The 22,884-nt window shown below is 63.1% G+C and overlaps 1 protein-coding gene and 1 long non-coding RNA gene across 2 annotated transcripts in view; both read right to left on the reverse strand.

Annotated features, from left to right (window-relative positions):
- Window positions 1-1,643: 1,643 nt before the first annotated feature.
- Window positions 1,644-22,884, reverse strand: part of CUNH4orf50 (chromosome unknown C4orf50 homolog) — a 37,137-nt gene continuing 15,896 nt past the window's right edge. Inside the window, exons 5-14 of the mRNA XM_045572153.1 lie at window positions 20,312-20,363; window positions 19,336-19,465; window positions 18,238-18,365; window positions 14,971-17,406; window positions 13,146-13,325; window positions 10,255-10,311; window positions 9,105-9,287; window positions 7,675-7,723; window positions 6,423-6,529; window positions 1,644-2,135 (exon numbers count right to left, since the gene is read on the reverse strand). Coding sequence (XP_045428109.1) covers window positions 1,893-2,135; window positions 6,423-6,529; window positions 7,675-7,723; window positions 9,105-9,287; window positions 10,255-10,311; window positions 13,146-13,325; window positions 14,971-17,406; window positions 18,238-18,365; window positions 19,336-19,465; window positions 20,312-20,363 — 3,565 coding nt within the window. The 3' untranslated portion in view covers window positions 1,644-1,892. The remainder of the gene's footprint in view (window positions 2,136-6,422; window positions 6,530-7,674; window positions 7,724-9,104; window positions 9,288-10,254; window positions 10,312-13,145; window positions 13,326-14,970; window positions 17,407-18,237; window positions 18,366-19,335; window positions 19,466-20,311; window positions 20,364-22,884) is intronic.
- On the reverse strand, window positions 17,105-19,511 carry LOC123651485. Its single transcript, XR_006740244.1, has 3 exons — window positions 19,336-19,511; window positions 18,238-18,365; window positions 17,105-17,406 (listed from the first exon to the last, which is right to left on the reverse strand). It is a non-coding gene; the product is annotated as an uncharacterized LOC123651485 (long non-coding RNA).

A 22,884-nucleotide genomic window follows, 5' to 3' on the forward strand; every position in this document is an offset into this window, starting at 1 on the left:
GGAAGTGCTCCGCGAGGTGGGCCCTGGAGGTGAGCAGCGGCTGACCAGGGACCGAGACCTTGCAGGCAGAGGTGGGGTCGGGTAGGAAATGGGGGTGGGCATCTGTGTCTTTCTGTGACCACCACGTGGAAGGTGCCAGAAGGAATCCCACTGTGCCTCCCCTGTCCCAGTTAACGTGCATTTTTAGTACAGGGGAAACATTTTTTAAAAATTCAGAAGGCAGAGGAGTCTACAGTGCAAATCCCCTACCCAACCGCCTCCCAGTTCCCACCCCAGGGGTTTCCTATGGGCCTTCCCGAGACGGCCTCTCTATTCTAAGCAGACACACACACACACACACACACACATGCACGCATACACATGTACACACACCCTCTCTCCCCCGATGGCGGCGTGCGCCACGCTCTGCCCCGCACGCACCTGCTTTAACAGCTGGATTGCACCAGGCGCTCCTCCCTCACGGCTTGAACAGCCGCGTTGTTCCCTGGTGGGTGGATGTTACCGGCCCCTCTCAACGCCCATCTGCGTGTCTCCGGTCTTGGCTGGTGCTGACATCACCGTGCCTGCGTGCACATCTGTTCACACACGTGTGCGGACGCCTGAGGGAAGCTCCCAGGGGAGGAATCGCCGGGTCCCCGCTGAGCGGCACTTGTCTGAGAGCCTGGCCCCCCCACACCCTCTCCACTCTGCACGTGTCCAATTTCGCTCCCCAATGCAATGCTTGGGGGCCCCTGCTGCCCCCAGCCCTCCCAGCGCCCACCAGTGTGCTGATCCCACTCAGCACTTACTTTCTGAGGCCCTGCCGTGGGCTGGTGTGGTTTGAGGCCCACAAGCCAGACCTTGGATTGGGGGAGGGGGGGGGTCAATGAGTAGGTGTTTGCTTCCTGACCCCAATGAAGGACCGTCCGTGTGTCATCCCACAGGTGCGTGGGCCTGCGTGGCCTCGGTGCAGGGGCGCTGGAGTGTGCCCACTTGCAGCAGGCTCGGCAGGGAGCGGCTGTGCACACTCCTCCACCGGGACACACCCAGGGCCTTTGCGCATGCTGTTCCCTCTGCTGTGACACCCTTCCCCCCTCACCCAGGTGTTGACAACCTCCTTGGGCCCCGGGGCCTTGCCCAGCCAGCCATGCCTTCCTGGAGCCAGGTAGAACCGGCCCTGCCCTTCGGCACACATCTTGCGACACCCGTGATGTGTCTGCACGTGATGTGTCTGCCCGTGATGTGTCTGCATGTGCCTCTCCCCGGGGCAGGGACCAACGTGGACTCGTCTCTCCGCCTCACACAGGCTGCCTGGCACACACTGGGTGTCTGCCAGTGCTGAACAGGTGGACTGATTAGAAAGTCCTGACGGGCTTTTATTGTTTTAAAATGCAAAATATAGAATGAGACCTGGGGGTGAGGTCCCAGGGGCGGGAAAGTAACAAACAGTTCCCAAGGTGGACAGCGTTCGGCGCTGTGAGACCAGCCCGGGGCCTCCCTGCCCGGCTCTGCCGACACGTGGGCGAGGCGGCTCTGTCCAGGGGCTGCCGTGCATTGTGGGATACTCAGCAGCATCTTTGGCTCCTTCCCATGAGAGGCCAGTAGCGGCTTCCTGGTTGTGACAACAAAAACGTCTCCAGCCGTTGCCAAGTCTGCCTCCGGGGGCCAGCACCGGGTTAGGATTGAGTCCAAGAAGCATGCCCTTTGCCGCCTTGCATTTGCCAAAGCCAAACTGCTTGACATTGGCAAGGCCCGCCCAGGGCTCCTGTCAAGCTCTGACCACCTCCACAGCCCCCAGAGCAGGACCACGTGCCCTGGCCCCGGGCCCCAGCTGCTGCCCGTCTCTTCAGGTGCCCGAAGGCTCGGTGTCCAGTCCTGAGGGCCCGCGGGCGACCAGGAGCGGGCGGCGGGGGTCACAGCTCCAGCGGGGACTCAGTGACCCGGCGGCTGCCGCGGACGCTCCGGCTGAGCTCCCGGTGGAAGGCCAGGATCCTGGCAGGGCTCCGCAGCTCGGAGGGCAGGGGGCTGGCGGCCTGGGGGCCCGGACAGGACACGCTGCCTCTGTCCAGCAGACGCTGCACAGGGAGTCCCGACGCCTCCGCGGCCACGGCCGGGCTCGGTCCAGGATCGGGCGCCGGCCCCGGAGGCAGGGGAGGCTGGAGGCGAGAGCATCGTGACAGGCCTCTGCTCCCACGCTTTCCCGAGGGCAGATGGCGAGGAAGCTGCCATTTCCCAGCACTTCCCGTGCCGGACCCCAAACATGCCTCCCCCTGAGCTCACGTCCTTCTGCTGAGTCCCTGAGGCCCACACCATCCCCGGGCACAGGTGCGCAGAGGAGATGGGGGAGAGGTGGCTTACCCCATGTCACCCAGATGCCTGCCCGGACACCTGGTGGGAGACCCCAGGGAGCCGATGTCGTCTGCAAGCCTCCTTGTTCCCAGTGACAAGAGGGGTGACTCTTCCCATCAGGAGGAACCTCTGTCTCCGGGACACCAGCCTCCTGCCCTGCCCTGCCCTGCCCTGCCCTGCCCAGCCCCCCTCTGCCCAGCTCTGCCCAGCCCTGCCCTGCCTATCCCTACCTATCCCTGCCCTGCCCTGCCCTGCCCAGCCCTGCCCTGCCCAGACCCCCTGCCTGCCAGCCTGCCCCAGCCCCCTGCCCTGCCAACCTGCCCAGCCTATCCCTGCCCTGCCCTGCCCTATCCCTAACCTATCCGCCCTGCCCTGCACTGCCCTGCCCAGCCCTGCACTGCCCAGCCCTGCACTGCCCAGCCCTGCACTGCCCTGCCCTGCCCAGCCCTGCCCAGCCCTGCCCTGCCCTGTCCAGCCCAGCTCTGCCCTGCCCAGCCCTGTCCAGCCCAGCTCTGCCCTGCCCTGCCCAGCCCTGGCCAGCCCAGCTCTGCCCTGTCCAGCCCAGCCCTGTCCAGCCCTGCCCTGCCCAGCTCTGCCCCGCTCAGCCCTGTCCAGCCCAGCTCTGCCCCGCTCAGCCCTGCCCAGCCCTGCCCAGCCCCCTGGTGGTCAGTTCACTCCCACAGTGGGAACAGCGCTCAGAGGGCGGGTCCACAGCCGCTGGGCGGACAGGGATGAGCAGTGCTCCCATAGTGGGCTGGTCCCTCAGGTCACACCCCCACCAGTGCATGAATCCCTGCCCCGGGCCTCTAGCCTTGCACTAATGATACCAGTTTAAACCATCTGAAACCCTGCGTTTATAGGGAGAGGGTGGTATGACATCAGCAATTTCGTAGGGTTCAACCCATGGCGGTGAGCATTGGCTGAGCTCTTATGCACATGTATCCATTTGCTCTTTAACCAGAAGGGAGAAGTAACATTATCCCATTACACAGCTGAGGGAGCAGAGGCCCAGAGGGTTAGGTGACTGGCCCAGGGCCACACAGCTCCTGAGGAGGCAGAGCGAGGTTTGAACCCAGGCTGCATGGCTCCCACCCTGCACCATTCGCCGCTCAGTCTGCTGCTGCCCAAGGCAGGGATGAGGGGTCTTCGGTGGGAGATGAACGTTTCCTCAATCCTCCGAGGCTCGCCGGCCCCTTCAGCGTATTTGTGAGTGTTTTAGGCCCTCGCCTTCCTTTCCTTCTCTCTGAGCTCAGCCATAAAGGGATCGTGACATGTGATGATGGAGCTGCTGCCCTTCCACTGTGACCTCGCTTTGCTTAGAGGCCACCACTCCCCTGGTGAGCTTATTAACCAATCGGATTTCACCGCAGGAGGCTCCGAAATCCAGAAACCCAGCCTGCAATCCCAGGCAGAGAGCCCGGCCTCCACGCCCACCGCAGCGGACAGAGCCAAGGTGGGGGCACGCGGTGTGGGGCGTGGGGTGCGGGGTATGTGGTGCGGGGCATGTGGTTCAGGATGTGCAATGCGGGGCATGGGTGTGCGGATGGGCATGGGTGTGCGGGGTGTGGGGCGTGCGGCGGGGCATGCGGTGCGGGGCGTGCGGTGTGCGGGATGTGCGGTGTGGGGCGTGCAATGAGGGCCGTGCAGTGCGGGGTGTGCGGTGCAGGGCATGCGGTGAGGTGTGCGGGGCGTGAGGTGTGGGGCACGCGGTGCAGGGCGTGCAGTGTGGCCGTGAGAACCAGGCTCCTGCATGGCCTCCCAGAGAAACAGCCCAGCAGACACCGCCCCCTCCGGTTCTCCATCCCATCAGGCCTTGCAGAGGCTGCCTGCGGACCAGGTGCTATGTGAAGCATGGGACGGAGCGTCCCAGCGACAGCTGCCATCTAACCACACCGGAGCTGAGTGAGATCAGGTCCAATGAAGGAGGCGTTTCCATCCGTGACATCCAGTGGGAACCAGGAGGGTCAGCTGCTCTTCCGGTTCCTCCATTGATTTCATCTGCGTTCTACCTGCTCCCTCCAAAGGTCCCCCCTCACAGAACTCCAGGTGGGCGCACCCAGCAGGCGGGCGGGACCTCTCCTGTCTCCCCTCCCCCACCAATGCCGGCCCAGCACCATCGGGCCTCAGGATGACCCGCGTGCCAGCTCCAGAGCCAGGCTGCCCAGGTGGAACCCCTGCTCTGCCAGTACTGGCTGTGTGACCTGGGGTCAGCGATCCACCTCCCTGTGCCCACCCCTCCCCCCGCCCTTTCTCACAGGTAACGTGGAGCTAATGATGAGAATCACGTGGTGGGCCAGGTGAGTACTGGATAAGCCAGTGGTCAGCAAACTGCGGCTCGTGAGCCACATGCGGCTCTTTGGCCTCTTGAGTGTGGCTCTTCCACAAAATACCATGGCCTGGGCCAGTCTATTTTGAAGAAGTGGCGTTGGAAGAAGTTTAAAAAATGTGGCTCTCAAAAGAAATGTCAGTCGTTGTCCTGTTGCTATTTGGCTCTGTGGACTGATGACTTGCCGACCACTGGGATAAGCGAATGCGTTGCACACAGGCCCAGCACCTGGGAGCCTTCAAGGATTGAGGGGTGGGGGCGAGGGGCGGGGGGAGGCTTTCTCATTCTGTTCTTATCCGCAGCATGCTTGAGGCCTCTGAGCCTCCTGTCTGCACTCCGCACTGCCTGCGGCAGCCGTGTTTGATGCTTGCATCACCCCCCCTAATTCACAGGCCCTCGCCCCTCCGTCTTTGCGGGTGCTGTTCCTTTCTGTGCCTTCTACCTGCCCGAGATGGCACAGGTCAAAGATCAAATGTCAGAGGTAACCCTCCTAGAAAAGGAGCCACGCAGGAAAGGCCTTATTCCTGGGCAGTAAGCCTGGAGGCACGTGATTGAAAGCCACCAATCGGGGCAGAGAGTTCCAGGTCAGTGACAGGCTGTCCCCTCGTGCGGGGCAGTGCCTCTCCGTGTTCCAGGCCCGTGCTCAGCCCTGCCTGCCTCGCCTCCTACAGCAGCGGCGGCGTTAGCCCGGTTCCCAGGTGAGGGGAGTTAGGAGCACGGGGGGAACCCTCCCGCACCCCCTGAATCACAGCTGGGATGTGAACGCAGGCCGCTCAGACCCAGAATTCGTCACCTCGGTTTTCTCTGAATTCAGAGAGCTGCCCCGGCTCTGATCGAGGCGGGCATTTTGGACCAAACCTCCGGGAAGGACGATGGGGAAAGCTGAACGACATGTAACAGAAGAGCTCTCTGCACCGTCTGAGGGCTCCGGGGACTGCGCGGGTCTGCGGGGCCATCACCGGAAGCAGGAGAGAAGCCGGGAATAGCCGCCCGGCCCCGGGGCCGGCCGCCTGTCCCCTCCGCCGGTGAGGGCCCGTCTGCGTGAGGCTGGCAGCTGAGCGGCGGGAAGCCGGGCAGAGCTCCAGGGGCCACGGGGAAGGACGCTAAGAAACACGCCAGGCTTTGCCCAGGACCCTGAAAGCTCTGCCCTAGGAATCAGTGTGAACAGAGAGGAAGCAGACCCCTGAGCATGGAAGCAGCTGGTGTGAGGAGTCTGCACCGGCCCAGCTGCCTGTCAGAAGCTACAGGAATCCTCTCTGGATACAGACAATACCAAGCTCAACCTCAAAGGATGATGTTTGCACAAGTGTCCATACACAATGTCCAGCACTCGCTGAAAAACAGCCAGACACAGAACATACGATTTACGGAGAAACACACACTAGCCCAGCAAAGTGTAGCTCAGTGGCTGAGCGTTGTCCCCTGCTCCAAGAGGTTGCCGGTTCTAGTCCCAGTCAGGGCCCGTGCCCCAGGGTTGTGGGCTCGATCCCCAGTAGGGGGCGTGCAGGAGGCAGCCGATCAATGATTCTCTCTCATTGATGTTTCCATCTCTCCCCCCCCCCCCCCCTCTCTCTCAGGCCAATGAAAACATAGAGAACAGAGAGACGAAACCAGTGTTGTGGGGTTGGCCATTTTCTCCTCCTTGGCCTGGGGATGCCCTCACAGGTGCAGGAGGCCCTGGGATAGTCACGGAGCTGCCCACTGCCGCGTGTGCCCTCTGTGTGCGGCACACCTCCCGTGGGAAGTGTATTTAAGAATGCCCTCTCACCTCCGGAGGACCCAGCCGCGCTGTCTGTGCTGGCCACTCCGCCTCAGTCACCGGCCACGGTCCTGGGGGGGCGCTGTCCACGTCAGGACTCAGGAGAGCGCTCTGAGCTGGAAGGAAACGGTCTCAGTCAAGCCTCCACCAGAGTCCAATGTCAACATGTCCCTGAGCCTTGTCCTCACCCTTTCATTCCCAGACCCCCACGCCCGCAATCGGGCCTGGAACTCTCCGCGCCTCCCCCACAGGCCTCCGATGGTTCTGCCATGGCCTTGGGCAGCCTGAGCACTGCCTCCCGACCGCACCTTCCCTGCCGGCTGCGGGCCCTTCTGCTCTGGGACCCGCTCTCACCTTCCCTCTCCTTCCCCCATCCTTCCTTCTTTCCTCCTCCCTCCTTCCTTCCTTCTTTCATTTTATTTGTTTGTTTGTTTGTTTAAAACATGTATTTTATTGATTTTAGAGCAAGAAGAAGGGAAAAGGATAGAGAATAGAAACATCGATGAGAGGGAAGCATTGATTGGCTGCCTCCCGAACACCTGCTATACCTCCTACTGGGGAGCAAGCCCACAGCCTGGGGATGTGCCCTGACCAGGAATCGAACCAGCGACCTCTTGGATCCTAAGTCAACGCTCAACCACGGAGCCCAGCTCGGTGGCCCACTTCCTTCTTTTGAGGTTGAGGAAGCTGAGTCCAGACAAAGAGGGAGACTTACACCAACTAATGGGCAAAGCAGGACCACCAAAATGCATGCCCCCCAGCTGTGAGAACAGACCGGCTAAAGCTGAGGACAGTCTCTCCTCTGGGTCAGGCACTGGACACCCCTGAGAAAGGCCGCATTACCGCCTTTGGAAGATCAGCGTCGGGGGCTCAGAGGCCAACGGGCTCATCCAAGGTCACCAGCTGTCAGAACGGAACCTCGTAACAAGAGCGGCTCCCTGAAGGGGACGCCCCCCACGCTGCCGTCTGAGCCGAAACAGCTGTTCTTACTGAGCTCACCGGAGTGCCTGCTGCCTCTCGCCTTAAAAGGCTTTTATTTTCAGGGGAGCAGGGGGGCTGCGGGCTGGGGAGCTGGGCCATTCTGCAGCAGCAGCGTTTTTCTAACCTGCTCTCCTGAGCTGTGAAGCGAAGGCGGCATCAGTAGGGAAGGGAGGGGGCGGGGAAGTGGCTCAGCTCCTCCTCCTGGCACTGACATGGGTGCTTCCCTGCCCCTCCCCCACAGGTCAGAGCCCAGGGCTGGTCCTGCCTGAGCCGCGCTGACCTGTCGCAGCCGCTGGCGCCTCCGGCTCCACGGCGGGGTGGCGGCTGGTCTGGAAGAGACGTCCCAGTGGTTACTCTGCATGACCGGGAGGGAGCTCACACAGGCGGCCACCGGACAGAGCAGGGCCGCATGCAGAGTCCTCCCAGCTTCCTGTCACGGACCCCCGGGAGGCCGGCCAGGCCTGCGCAGGGGAACCGGCCCGCCGCTCCCTGGCCAGGTCAGCTGACCCAGCCCGCCCCCCCCCCATCCCAGGTGGAGACCAGCACTTGCTTGCAGGGTTTTGTTAGAACCGAATGAGAACAGCTAACTGCCCCCAGGAGAGCAGGCAGATCAGGCCTCGCCCTAAGGCCCCGCCCCCCACGTACATTTTTGGGGAATATTCTAAACTTCCTGAAAGGCAGGCGCTAAAAGAACAGAATTGCCTGGGTCCCCCGAGGCCCAGCTGGGCTTCTGGTTTGATGAGTGAGGGGGGTGTAGGCCTCTGGGTCTCACTGTGGCGTTTTAAAGGAGCCTCTACTTCTGCAGGCTGGGATCTGGGGCTTGTTGACTGAGCCCCAGCAGAGAACAGGACGTTTCCAGAAGGAAGAGAGAGGCAGAGCGGGCAGGAGGAGGCCACAGGGCAGCTTCCTGGCCAATCAGCCAATCATAGCCTCTGTCTTCCCCCCCCCCCCCCCCCCCCCCGCCCCGCCGCTCCGGACTGTGGCCCAGAGGACAGGCTGTGGCCCAGCCCCCTCCCGCCCCCCCCCCCCCCCGCCACCATTCCCCCGAGGAAGACAAGCTCCGGTTGTGCTCAGTAAACGTCTGTGGGATGCGGTGGCAGAGCTGGATTTTGTGGTTTGTGGGGGGATCAGTGAGGCGCTCCCAGATCGTGAAAAGGGGGTTATTCTTATAGAGCTGGATTTTAAAATAAAGCAAGACAGGTCCGCAGACTCAGTGACCTCAGAGGGAGTGGACGCTTACAACTGGCCAGGGCCTTTCAGAAGGTCTGGGGAGACCCCGGCCCACGGGGAGACGTGTCCGGGAGCAGGGGCACCTCCTCCCGGGAAATAATGCAAGGTCGCGCTCAAACTGTGCCCGGAGAGATGGACAGGAGCTGGAGGGCAAACAGGATCTTGCCAGAGGAAGCGGCAGGTGCCAAGGTCCTGAGGCACACGGGAGAGAGCCGTCTGGGGAAGCAGGCACAGCGCCAGGGTGACCCTGAGCTCCAGCCGCTGCGGGTGCGTCTGTCTCCTGCATCGTGTTGTGAGCCCTGTAGGGTAAGGATGGCCGCACCCCCTCCCACGCCAGCCCCGAGCACAGAGGAGGTGTTCAGGGCGTGTTCCCCGCGGGATCGGGGCACAGGGAGAAAGGGGGGCAGGGCAGGCCAGCAGGTGGTGGGGCCACTTGCCCAGCCCCACAGGAGGAGGGACAGGGCTGCCCCGGGAACTGACCTCCGGGGCCCCGGGCGGCAGGAAGGCGGCCGTGTACTCGGCCAGCGCCACGTCGTCCACCAGGCTGCGCACCGTCTGGCAGAGCAGGCGGTCGGCCGGCCCATGGCGGCTCAGCTCCCCCAGCAGGTGTGTGAGCAGCCGGTTCCGGTCCCGGCACTTCTGGACCAGGGAGGCCAGCTTGGCCTGTGGGAGAGACGTAGCCGGTGGGTCCTCGGACACAGGGCGTCCAGGGGCTGGGCATCGGCTCCCTTATCTGGACCCCCACCCCCGCCTTCGCAGCTCTCCCTCAGCCCTCCCTCAGCCCTCCCTCCACCAGAAGCCAGAGTCCCACTGACTGTTGCCTGAGTTGACAGCAGGATGGCTTCTCTCTACTCCTCGCCTTGCCCATCGGCACAGTGGGCATCTTGAAGGGCACCAGGACAAAAGGAGACAGTGCAGGCAAAGCACCCGCACAGGGCTGGCCACTCAGCCCCGGAACCCAGCCATTCCCGCCTGCCATCACTGACTCTTTGGCCTGCACCCTCCAGCCCATCATGGCCCGGCTTCCTTCTCGTTGTCCTGTTCCCATCACACTGGCCACCCCCAGCCCAAGCCCAGCACTTCCTGGTCACTCCTTCGTGGCTCCCACACGCCCCACGTGCAGAAAAGCCGGATCACCTCCCCAGCAGGCCTCCCCATCTCAGGGCCGAGTGTCCCTCTGTCCCTGGCCCCGGCTTCCTGCTGTCCCTACAGGTAACCATACTATGGGCCTGGCTTCCCCACGGCCTGGAGCACCTCCAGGTCAGAGCTGGGCCCGGCCTGTCACATGTCATCACTGGGCACCGTGTGGCCCTCGGGACGGATGTGTTCCATGAACGACACGAGTGGAGGGGTGACAGGCCCGTCCTGCCCAGGGAGGCCCTGCGGGGGGCCCTCCGCTCCGGGGGGGGGGGGGCGTTCAGGGTTGCTGGCGCGTCAGTTTCCTGGCAGTGGGGCCAGGGTGCCCGTGTAAGACACCCAGGAGCAAGCCCAGGCACACGCCACAGGCAGCGGGTTTGGGAGTGAGCGCCGTCTGTCCCTCCCCCTCCCAGGACTCTCCCAGGACGTCCCATCTCTAACGGGTAACAGCTTTTCTGAGAATGCAGGCACAGCACCCGCTCGAACGTGTTACCTTCAGGGGGGTCACGGCCAAGGTGGCCTCGTGCTGCCGTCTCCGAAGCTCGTCCACCTGGAACAGACCGCACCGTCAGGGCTGAGCCACTGCCCCACCCCCTGCTCCCGGGGGCTCCCCCAGGCCGCTGTGCCCCTCCTCTCCCACAGGAAGTCCCGGGGGGCGCCTCTCCCGGCACAGGTCACCCCGGCAGGGTCGGGAGCAGGGGTGCCCTGAGCACGGCAAGCGAGCCCCACGCCAGCTCGGACACCCCTCCCTCCCTGCCGGGTGCCAGAGCCCCTGGCACCAGGTGACACCTGCAGGTTCCCGGCCCGGCCACGCCCTGGGACGGCGGCCTGTGCCAGCCCCTCTCTCTGCCTCCGTTCTCCATCTGTGGGGAACGTTAGTGACATGCAGGGGTGGTGACTGCAGCCAGGACTCCGTGAGTGAGGACCAGGCCTGGCACCCGGGCAGCTCCCCAGGACTGTGCGCCAGGGCTGCCACCTGGCCAGAGGGGCCAGGCCCGGAGAGAGGCCGCCTGGGCCCTGCAGCCCCGCCCGCGCCGGCGGGACCAAGAGACCCGGTGCCTGAGGGGCAGGCCCGCCGGCCAGGCCCACCCGCGCGCCTGAGCCACAGCTCAGGCCGGTCCACGGGGGGCGTCCGAGTTCTCCTTGCTCACCCTCCTGTCCCCACAAGCAAAGCCCTTCTCCCCTCCCCCCTCTCTGACCCTGAGCACACGCCGGGATCGAATGTGAGGGGTGGGTATGAAGCGACATGCAGAATGCCTTCCATCTTGGTTTCGTTTTGTTTTTTGTTTGTGTTGTTGTTGTTGTTGTTGTTAATCCTCACCCAGGGATATTTTCCCATTGATTTTTTGAGAGAGCGGAAGAGAGAGGGAAAGACAGAGAGAAACATCGATGTGAGAGAAACACATGGACCGGCTGCCTCCTGCACGCCCCACAATGGGAACAGAGCCTACAACCCGGGCGTGTGCCCTTGACCGGAATCGAACCCGGGACCGTTCAGTCCACAGGCCGATGCTCTATCCACTGAGCCAGACCGGCTAGGGCTCATCTTGTTGTTGTTGTTGTTTTTTCCATTTGATTTAATACCATGGTGTGATTTCCATGTCAACACAAACGGACCACGTTCTTTCACAGTCCTGCCTATTCCTTCATCATGAGGCTGAAACACAACTCATTAGCTAATTCTTATTCTGAAAATGCATATTGTTCCTGCTTCTCTATCTGCAGACCAGCGGCCACTGGACCTGTCTTTCGGCTCCTTTCTGGATGAGCTCAGGGTAAAGGCCAGCTCCCAGCGGACTGTCCATCACCAAGAGGCACCCGCTGAGTGGCAGGCGTGAGGTAAGCCTTCTCTCCGCTCCGGTTCAGGAAACGGCCTGACTCCGTTGCCGAGAGCTGTGTACTGGCCGTGTCCGGTCACAAAGTCAACGAGAGGAAAGTGAGAAGACCACAGGTGACAGGAGACATTTCCAAATCAGATCCCGAACGAGGGACATGTGTCTAGGACATACAGCAAATTCTTACAGCTCAACAACAGCCAAAGGCAACTACACAACGCACAGAGGGTCTGACCGGCTTTCTCCACAGAAGATCTACGAATCTCCAAGGAGCACGTATTTAAACCGGAGGTAATTACAGCTTCACACGCAGCTGTGAGAAGCCATGCAGAGACCCCGGATATCCCGCTGGTTTCCCCTGAAGGGAGCAGTTGCCACCAAATAATGTCAGTTCCATACCATATTTTCCGGTGTATAAGACGACCCCCTAATTTTACAGTTAAAACATAGGTTTAGGCCTATATTCGCTGTATAAGACTACCCCCCACTTCCGAGGCCACACCAGTTCTTTTTTTAATAGACCGCCTCTCTGACTCCGGCCAATCTGAGCAGTGTGTTCTAGTAAAAAGCCTGCTCAGATTGGCCAGAGTCAGAGAGGCAGTCTATTAAAAAAAGAACTGGTGATGCCTCGGAAGTGGGGGGTAGTCTTATACAGCGAATATAGGCCTAAACCTATGTTTTAACTGTAAAATTAGGGGGTCGTCTTATATGCCGGAAAATACGGTATATAGATACACCCCACCAGCTTCATTCAGGCTTTTCCAGTTTGCTTGTGTGTGTGTGTGTGTGTGTGTGTGTGTGCATGTCTGTCTCTCTGTGTCTGTGTATGTCTCTGTGTCTGTGTGTGGGTCTGTCTGTGTATGTCTGTCTCTGTATCTGTGTCTGTCTGTGTGTCTGTGCGTGTATGTCTATCTATCTATGTCTGTGTATACATGTATATCTATGAGTCTCTGTGTATGTGTACATGTGTTTGTGTCTCTGTATGTGTCTATCTGTGTGTCTATGTGTATCTGTATCTGTGTCTAAGTGTATGTCTAAGTGTCTCTGTGTGTGTGTGTGTGCATCTGTGTGTTTATGTGTGTCTGTGTTTGTCTCTCTGTGTGTGCCTGTGTATATCTCTGTATGTGTACATGTGTGTCTCTCTGTGTGTATGTCTATCTATGTCTGTATATATGTATGTCTATGTGTTTCTCTCTGTGTGTATGTCTTTCTGTGTATACATGTGTGTGTGTGTGTGTGTGTGTGTGTGTCTACTTGTGTGTCTATGTGGATCTGTGTCTGTGTACTGGGCTGTATACAGTTTTATCACCTGTACCACCACACACACATCCTTGAACAGGCCTGATGCCGCCGGTTCTGTGTTCTTTTTAGGATGGACAGGTGAGCTGCCTGGAGGTTTTCTCCCTGTGCTGCCCTGTACTTTGTAAGCCTGATAGAGACTAAGCAGTTCCTGGCAATGGCCGCTGAGGGCTGAGCTGGTTCCTTCTCCTGTTCTCACTACCTTCCGGAGGGTGGGCCGCTGCATGGGAGAGGCCGCCCGCCCGCCTACCTGGCCCTGGAGCTGGTCCCGGTGCCGGAGGGCCTGGTCCCGGGCCGCCTGCAGCTGCCGGCCCGCAGACGCCTGGTCCCGGAGCTGGCACTGCAGAGTGAGCACCTGGTGGTGGAGCCGCCGGACACGCAGCCGGAGGGCCTCCTCCGGGGTCTCGGCCTCGGCCTCGGCGTCCGGGGGCTGCGGGACACAGACTCGGTGACAGTCTCAGCTTACCTGCCACGCCATTTGCCTTCACAAATGCGTTTTCTGTCGTTGGTCCTCACCCGGGAGTAATGTTCCATTGATTTTTAGGGAGAGGGGAAGGGAAGGGAAAGAGAGAGACACATAATGTGAGACAGACCATCTCCTGCTGCCTCCCGAACACACCCCACCGGGGACTGGGGATGGAACCCGCAACCGAGGTAGGTGTCCATGACCGGGAATCAAACCCAGGAATCAAACCCGGGAATCAAATCAGTGCTCGGGCCCATGCTCTAACCACTGGGCAACAGCGGGCAGGCCAAGCTCTTTCCTGCTTATGTTTTCCTAACAGTTAAGAACTTGGAGAAGATAAAGGAGCAGAAATCACTCCTCATCCTGTGAGCTGGTATCACCGTCGTCAGGACACACGTGTGTTCTTCCCCTTCGCTCTGTGCTCTTACACACACGCTCATATCATGTGTGTGTGAGTGCAGGGCCCGTGCTGGGCTCCTCCAGGGTGGATGGCGGGCACAGGTCTGGGAAACTGAGGTCTGACAGTAATACTTTAGAACATTGTTTTCAGAAACACCTCTTCCACCTGTATTTCAAAGGCCTGGGGTCTGATTTACAGCCGCTGGCCGGCCGCCATTGCCTAGAGCTCAGGGTGGCGAGTGGTTCCATGTCAAACCCAACTCTGAGCGGCTCATTACGGGGTGCTTCATGGTGCGTTTGTAGGAAACATAAGATACTGCGTTTTAACAGCTTTCTTTCAAAACGATGTGTTTTTTTTATTTCAGAGAGGAAGGGGGGTATAGAGAGAGAGAGAGAAAGAGAGGAAAACATCAATGATGAGAGGGAATCATTGATTGGCCATGGAGCGTGTAACCCCTGATCTCCTGGTTCTATGAGCCATGCGGCCAGGCTAAACAGATTTATTAAACCGGTGCACAGCGGTCCAGCGCAGGGCCGGAGGAAGGCCGTGGGACTGTGGGTAAGTAATTGGGATGCTGCTGCCCCCAGTGGCCTGGAGTCTACATTGTTATTTCTAAGAGATTTATGCAGACACCCAGGCGTGCACATACATACACGCAAGCCCACCTGTCTGTTTCTTTCCTTTGTTTATATATATTTTATTGACTTCAGAGAGAAAGGGGGGAGGGAGAGGGAGAGATAGAGACATCCAGGATGAGAGAGAATCATGGACCAGCTGCCTCCTGCACGCCCCCTACTGGAGTTTGAGCCTGTAACCCAAGCATGTGCCCTTGACTGCAATCAAACCCTGGACCCTTCAGTCCCCAGGCTGACGCTCTACCCACTGAGCCAAACTGGCTAGGGCTATTTTTCTACGTAAAATTCCGTCTGTATCTCTGTGGCTCTGCTCCTTCGGCCACGCAGGGAGCAGCTGTCCGTGTCACGGAGGAGGCTGGAGGGCGGCGTGCGGCCCTGTGCCCACTGGGAGCTCAGGTTAGCCTGAGACACGCTCCCTGACTCCCTGAGCCAGTGTGTTCTCCCGGCTCAATGGCGGTGGCTGCGCCTCCTCTCGGAGCTGCGGGAGGGAGGGTGGCATGTCTAGGGGGCAGGGGTGCGGGCACAGTCTAGACCGTTAGCACGAGGAGATGAGGGAGCGACGCAGTCAACCTACCTGGTGGCCGCCACCCGGGGGCGCCAGCGCGGGCCCCGGGCCTGCAGAACGCCGCAGTCCGGTCTCCTCTCTCCCTGCCTCGGCCTCCTGCGCTCCCATCCCGCAGACATTTCCTGGCAGGGCTCCGGGCACACCAGCCCTTCTCCCGGCCAGCGAGGGGGTGGCCGCCTCGGCTCCGCGCTCAGGACGCTCTGTGCCCAAGGAAGGACCCATCCTCCCCTCTCCGGGCTGATCTGTGTCCTCCTCCCAGGGTGGCCCGGGGGCTCCCGCTGTCAGCGGCTCGGAGGGCGGACCGACCTGCACCGCCATGTCCACGGCGCCCACCGGGCCCACGGCGCCCACCTGGCTTCTCCCCCGGGGGCGCTGCTCTGCTCCCCCCGGTCGCCCCGCGCCCGCGCTCCCCCCCAGGGCGACCCCCGTCTCCAGGGCCCGGACCCGGTGCAGCAGGTGCGCGTTCTCCCCGCGGAGGGCCCGGACCATGTCCTGGATCCCCAGCACCACGTCCCTGACCAGCCCCCTGTAGCCCAGCCCCAGCTCCGAGATCAGCGCCTTGAGCTCCCAGTTCTCCCGGGCGGCGTCCCCCGTGAGGCCCCGGCCCCGCCCGGTGCCCGCGGCCACGGCGGCCTGCAGCCGGCCCAGGCCCCGCCTCAGGCCCTCGTTCTCCTCCTCCAGCTCCGAGAGGCGGCGGTAGCTCCTGGCGTTGCAGTCCTCCAGGTCGGCGAGGAGCTGCAGGTACTGGGCCTGCTCCCCGCGCAGGCGGGACAGCTCGCCCCGCAGCGCCCCGAGGTCCCGCTCCAGCGCCCGGGCCCCGCCCGCCTGCCGCTCGCTCTGCGCCCGCAGCGCCCGGATGGTCCGCCGCAGCCGGGCGTTGTCCTGCAGGACGAGGCGGCCCTCCTCCTTCAGCCCGGACACCAGCTGGCGGAACCGCCTCCGGGCGCGCTCCAGGGCTCTGGGGGGCGGGCGGGGGCTCGGGCCCCGCTCCAGCTCCGAGGGCCGCCCTGGGCCGGGGCGCGGGCCCCCGGAACCCAGCCCCGCCCCTGGGAAAGCGTGTCCGGTGCCCGGGGCCTCGGTCTCTCCTGGCCTCACGTCTTCACGACCCTCCGAGGGGCCTGCTTCCTTCCCAGGACACGTGTCCAAACCCTCGGCAGGCGCCGGGCCACCGCCCCATCTCCCTGCAGAGCCCGTGTCCTCCCCGGCCCCGGGGGCCGCCTGGCGCCCCCAGCCCCCGCGCCCGCGCCTCAGCGCCCACAGCTGCTGGAAGCAGGCCTCCATCTCCTCCGCGAAGGCGTCTATGGTGAGCGCAGGCCCGGCCTGTCCTTCTCGTGGGGGCCTCGGGGGCGTGGGGGGCCTGCGGGGCCTGGCGGGTTGGGCGCCCTCCGGCGAGGAGGCCCACGTGGGAGGTGGCGGTGGCAGCAAACTGCCCTCTCCTGGTAGGAAGAGGGTTTCCTGCGCCTCCCTCTCCTCGGCGCCCGCACTGGGTCCTTCCAGACACAGCGGCTCCTCCTCCTGGCCCGGCCCCCCATCCCCAGGGCCTTCCTCCAGCAGCAGGAGCGCAGTCACAGCCCACGGGGGGCTGTCCTCGTGGCCCTGGGGGCTCCTGGGGGCCCTGTCCCCTGAGGGGAGCTGAGCGCCGGGTGGAGACGGCCCTTTGGCACCGTGAGCCCTGGAGGAGGCGGCTGTGGAGGCCTCTTCCTCCTCCTCCTCCTCCTCCTCCTCCTCCTCCTCCTCCTCCAATGGAAACCCTCCCAGGAGGCCCCACATGTGCCCTTCTGCCTGCCACCTGCTGCCCAGGGACGAGGGGCCCTCAGTGGCCGTGGCGGCCTCCTCCTGTGGCAGAGGAGGGGGGAGCTCCCACCCGGGCCCGGAAGCCCTCTGTGTGTTCTGCAGGCCTCCCAGGGCGCCAGCACCATCCTCCCCGTCCTCCCTGTCCTCCTCGCTGGGGTCCTCCTGGCCCTCCTGACGCCGCTGGCACCTGTCCCCGAGGTCTTCCTCCTTCCAGCCCCACGTGCTGCTCGCCCCCCACGCCTCCACCGCTCTCCACTCTGCAGCTCCCCCTCCCTCCTCCCATGGACCGCTCCGATCGCCGGGCCCTGTTGGGATCCCATCGCCGTGGCTCCTTGCCGGGGGCTGGTTCCAGCAAGACTGTCCCACAGCTCGGGGCGCAGGCAGGGGCCCCGCGTCCAGCCCCTGCTGGGTCTGGGACTCTGTGAACACGGCCTGGAGCAGCAGGGCGGCGGGGCCCCCGTCGGGCCCCCAGGGCGGGAGCACGGCCGTCCGCAGCAGGAGGGACTCCTGGGCCGCGGCAGCCACTGGCCTCTGCGCGGAGACCCAGGCCAGCTCCGTGGGGAGAGGGGAGGCGTCGGCGCTCTGCCCAGAGGGGCAGCCACAGAGCAGGAGGAGCGTCTGTCCCTGCAGGGCGGGCTCAGCCAGAGCGGGCTGGGGGGGGGGGGAGGAAAGGGGAGAGGCGGGAATCAGCCCCCTCTGCCGCATACCCTCCTCTGTCACATACCCCCTTCTGCCGTGTGCCCCCCTCTACCCCGCCTCCTCCTGTCCCGGGGCTTCCTCACCAGCCGCACAGGCCTCCCTAGCACCTGCTCTGCCCTCTGCCAGAATGCCCTTCGCCCAGAGCCCTCCTGGCTCACCCCTCGCTCCGTTCATCTCACCCATAAGGTACTTCCTCAGAAGGGCTCCCTGAGCACGTCCACTCCCTGCCATTCCTGCACGGCACCCCCACCCCGTTAGTCTGTGTGTGAGGGCACAGCCCTCCATCCCCCGCCACACGCACACACACACACACACACACGTGTGCACACACACACAGGCTCACACACACAGCACCTCTGCTGAGCCCCAGAACCAGCCAGGCCGAACGGTCTGAGCTCTGCTGGCGGGCCTCTGCCTTTCATTTGCAGGAAGCGCTGGGCCTCAAAGCGGGCCAGACAGGGCGGGGGTTGGTGGGGGTGGGGGAGGTCGGCTCCTGACCCTCGGGGGACAGATGGGCGGAGTGTGGCTGCAGAGTCAGAGCTCGGGGCCAGCCCAGGGCTGTGTGGCTTGGGGAATCACAGCTCTTGGGGTCCTGGAGCCTTCTCTGCAGAGTAGGGGCTTGCCTCCTGCCTCGCAGCCGGTCAGACGTTTCCACGGGATGAGGCATGACAGGTGGCCGCTGGGCCTGGCACACAGCTGGGCATCTTTACCCACCCACAGGGAGGGCTCACGCAGGGCTGATCACCCAGCTGGCACCTGGGCACCCAGGAGGCCTCTCCTTACCTGTCCGTGGTCAGGAGCCACCAGCTCTGCCAGGAGCCAGGCTGCAGTCTCCAGGCCGGGCACCAGCTCCGAGGGGCCTCGCCCAGCCTCGACGCCACCCAGGCCGCAGGGCGCCTCGGCCGGCTGGCCTGGGGAGGGACAGGGCCCCGGGGTTAGAAAGACCCTCCTAGGACCCTGCCCGGGATTGTCGCCAGTGGCCCTGCCCTTGCTGCCGGGGCTGATGGCACTGCCCGCTGACTCACACCCTTCACACCCCCAAGGCCTGGGGATCCCCAGCACCCTCCGGGGGAGGAACCAGGGGCTCAGAGATGGGAAGTGACCGTCCCTGCGCGCGCAGTGGGTCTGCATCTGGCAGCCGCTTCTAACCACAGAGCCCGTGCAGGGACAACCCACGCCACCTTCCTCCCGGCTTCCTCAGGGGCCGTCATCCCTGTCCCCTGCAGCCCCGTCCCCCGCAGCCATGCCCCGTGCAGTCTGTCCCATGTAGCCTGTCCAGTTGCTGTGGGGGCCAAAGAGCCGGCTCCTGGGCTCCTGCAGGCAGACCCGTGCCTTCCGAGGACGACTCTGACCTTGTTTGCTGGTCAGCACGGCTCCCGGAAAGGGGGCGGAGGGGAAGTGGGCCTCGAGGTGAGTGGCTGATGGGATATCTGACCCTCCTGTGCACGCCGCCCCTGGCCGGGGGACTGCGGAACCCACAGACATTCGGGGGGATGGGTGTCCCTGGGCTCCGGGGAGCAGTGCGTGTGCACAGGGACCTGGGAGCCGTGGCTGAGCCTGCCATCAGGGACATGGCTCCCGTTGGGGACAAGATGGAGACAAGGGGCTGTTGAGGCCAGCAGCTCCCAGGCCTGGTGGTCACTGGGGTGGGGAAAATTGCCTGAGGGGCCTGCGGCCTGTGCTGGCAGTGTGTCATGGGCACTGCGGGCTCTGGCCCCTTCACCAGCCGTGTGACACTGAGGGGCCGCCACCTCTGAGCCCGGCTTCCTGTCTGCAATCGGGACGGCCGCCCCTACACCCTCAAGGTGTGTAAGTGAGCTAGCCCAAGGGGGGGTGTCCACACAGGCGCCCCATGCTCCACGCACTGTGACTCCCTCATACCTGCGGAGGCGTGCGGTCCCGGGGCCCCGTCGGGGTGGGGCGGTGTCTGCCCGCCTGGGCATCCGCGGGCCTCCGGCGCCTCCTCCCAGGGCAGGAGCAGCCACTCATCCCGGGCATGGCCCCAGGCGTCCTGCAGGGAGACAGGGAACCAAGAGCTGAGTGTCCATCCGCGCCGGTCCCCGTGCGTCCCTCCCTGTGGGTGCAGTGGGAACCCAGGGGAAACTGAGGCTCGGAGCCGTGGCTCGTGGCTCTTGGCCTGGCCTGTAGCCCTGTCCCTGCAGCCTGACCTGTGCAGCCTGTCCCATGCAGCCTGTCCCATGCAGACTGTCCCATGCAGACTGTCCCATGCAGCCTGTCCCATGCAGCCTGTCCCATGCAGACTGTCTCATGCAGTCCTGTCCCATACAGCCCTGTCCTGTGCAGCCTGTCCCAGCTCCTGGCCCTACAGCCCTAACTGCCTCCTGTTAGCACCGCAGACAACGAGGGGCTTGTCTGCAGCCAGGACACCTCCGGGCTCCGGTTCCCTCTCCCTCCTGCTCCCACTGTGTCCCACCAGGGGCATGGGCAGTCCTGTCCCTCACATGCCAACAAGGCCAAGCGCTACGGCCAATGCCCCTGGGTGGCGCCCCTGCCCTCGGCCTCTCCCCAGGCCCGGCGGGTGCGCAGTAAGGCGCCCTGCAGGGCACTATAGCACACGCCTTCTCCCGCTGCAGGCAGGCATGGGGCCGCAGAGACTCAGCTCGCACCGCCACCCACGCGCCCCTAACCCGTCCTAACGGTGCTGCCTGCTGCCCTCTGCCCACACCAGACCCTGAGGCCCTTCTGGAGGGGAACTGAGTCCATCCAGGCTGCACTCGCACCTTAGCCTAGCACACAGTAGGTGCCTGATGCATGTGTGACAGCCGGATGCGTAGGCAGACCCTGCAGGTGGGCAGGTGGCTCAGACCCCCCAGTGCGTCTATGGGCACACGTTTACCCAGTTCCTGCCATGTGCCAGGGCTTGGTCTGGGTCAGAGAACGGAGGTTCTCTGGGTCAGAGAACAGGCTACATGGGACAGACTGCATGGGACATGGCTGCGGGGGTCAGGGCTGCAGGGGACAGGGATGACGGCCCCTGAGGAAGCCGGGAGCAGGTAATGCCCCCCCCTTCTGTCCCCCGGGTGCTGTCCTGCTCCCAGGGGCCCTGCATCAGCCCCTAGCTGGGCCTCCCGCTCCGAGCCACCCGGCTTCCTTGGGCTCCAGCGCTGAGACAGGCCCTGGAGGCCGCCATGGGGTCCCGGGCTGACGGACACTCCTCACCCTGGCCCTGGCCCCCACCCTCAGTGGCCTCTCCCCCAGCCGCCTCCCCGCTGGCCCTGGCTGGCCTGCCTCTGTGCGCCTGCGTCTACTGCTCCCTCTGCCCGGCTGGCACGTAATGGGGAGGTGCTCATTGCCTGCAGCTTGCTGGGCACCCCTTCCCCCCCACACACACACACCCCTCAGTCTCAGCCCTGCCCCCCCACACGCCCACCTCCCAGAAGCCCCACTGAGCTGGAAGAGAGGCAGGCTGCTCTCCTGTCTCCAGCCTTTCATGCTTCCCGCTGCGCTGAAGGAGAAGCCCCCTCACCCGGCTCAGTCCGCTCCTCCCACCCCATCTCTGCTCCTCCCCAGACCCTCTCCCTCCTGCTCAGAGCCTTGTACCCTGCCACCTGCTCCGGGCACCTCCCCTCCAATGGAGGGCGCCCAAAAAGACGGTGCCACCCCCCTTTCATTTCATAAGTGATGCCCCTCCAGGGACGCTGGGCAGTCCTGTCCCTCACATGCCAACAAGTCCAAACGCTACGGCCAATGCCCTCGGCCTCTCCCCCAGCCGGAGAGGGAGATGCATTCTCAGAGAGGGAGAGCGGCTGGTCCCAGGCCACACAGCGCACACGTGGAGGACAGGACCCAGCTCGGGGCTCTGACCCGGATCCAGGCTCTCTCCCCTTCCCGCACCTCTCCGCTCCGTCTTATCAACCCTTCTCGCCTTCCCTGCTCACGGGAGCACTGGCCTGTCCCTGTGCATGCTTTCCGCTTTCGTTTTACTTTGAAAGATAAGGAGGAAAACAGGAACTGCGTGAGATCCAGACGCAGCATGCTCATGTGCGAGACTGCATCCTGCTGGGCTTGTCTGTGCAGACACGTTTACATCCGCCCCAAAGCCAGCTCGGTTCTGTGCTTTTCCTGTGTTTGAAGGGCCGTTTCCTCGCGAGTTCTCCTGCCACGTGGCGTTTTGCGCTGCCACATGGTCCCCGATATAAGGACCGCCTTCACTTAGGCCCCTGGGGGGCATGCAGGGTGTTTCCAAGGCTCGCCAGCGAGGGAGCGTGCTGAGGTTCTTGTAACGTCTGAGAAACGTGCAGAATGAAACGCAGTCTCGAGGTCGGGCCTATTGTGATCCTCACTGATGGGACGGGACCCACCTTTGGGGTAAGGTGACCGGCCTGACATCTGGCCTTCTACCTCAGTGTAGGTCACAGCTCCCGCCTGTGTGCTGGTTCTCACACTATCGCCATGGTGTCTCAAAGCCCCGGTGTGCTTCTGGGCGTGAGGGTCAAAGGTGAAATGCCATTTCTGCCCAAAGGCAGGCAGTCCCAGGCCAGGACTCCTCCCTAAACAATGAAAGATTCCGGTCACGGCCACCAGGGGTCGCTTACTCACACCTCTGGGCAGAGAGGCTGGCAGAGCAGGGCCCAGCATTCCTGATGCTGCTGTCACCCACAACAGTCACTCATTCGTCCACAGAGCCAAATATCAACAGCACAAGGACAGAAATTTCTTTGGAGAGCCACATTTTTTAAACTTAAACTTCTAACGCCACTTCTTCCAAATAGACTCGCCCAGGCCATGGTATTTCGTGGAAGAGCCACACTCCAGGGGCCCAAGAGCCACAGGTGGCTGGTGAGCTGCAGTTTGCCGACCACGGACCCAGAACACGGTCTCAGCTCTAAAATTACAGCCCGAGGCTGGCAAATTAAAGGCTGTGACTGAATCTCCTGGCATCAGCCTCCTGCTACCCGCCGGGCCAGCCACAGCCTCTGGCGCCCCTGCTGGAGCAGCCAGCCACCAAGTGCCGCCCGTGTCTGCCTCCCCGGCAGCTCGCAAGGCCAGGTCGGGTCACCTCGCCAGCCCAGTGCCATGTGCCTTCTTGCTAATTGATCAGCTGCCTCCTGCACGCTCCACACTGGGGATCCCAGTCTGTAACCCGGGCCTGTGCCCTGATCGGGAACTGAACTATGACCTCCTGGTTCATAGGTCGATGCTTAACCACTGAGTCACGCCAGCCGGGCAAACCAGTCCTTTTTCATTTCCTTTCACCGGGACCCTGAGCAGGAACTCCCCGCCACGCTCCTCCCAGGCCTGGGCTTGTCCTTGGAGCGGCCGTCCTCCCGGGACGGGGGCTCAGAGCGGCCTGCACCAGACTCCGCGAAGTGTGTGACCCGGGCACGGCCGTGCCCCCGCGCACTGCGGGTTTGGGGACGAGACGCCGATCCCTGTGGCTACCTGCCAGCGTCCATGGAGTTCCAGCTG

The sequence above is a fragment of the Pipistrellus kuhlii genome, unplaced genomic scaffold (assembly GCF_014108245.1).
Source record: "Pipistrellus kuhlii isolate mPipKuh1 unplaced genomic scaffold, mPipKuh1.p scaffold_m20_p_1, whole genome shotgun sequence".
Classification (NCBI taxonomy): domain Eukaryota; kingdom Metazoa; phylum Chordata; class Mammalia; order Chiroptera; family Vespertilionidae; genus Pipistrellus; species Pipistrellus kuhlii.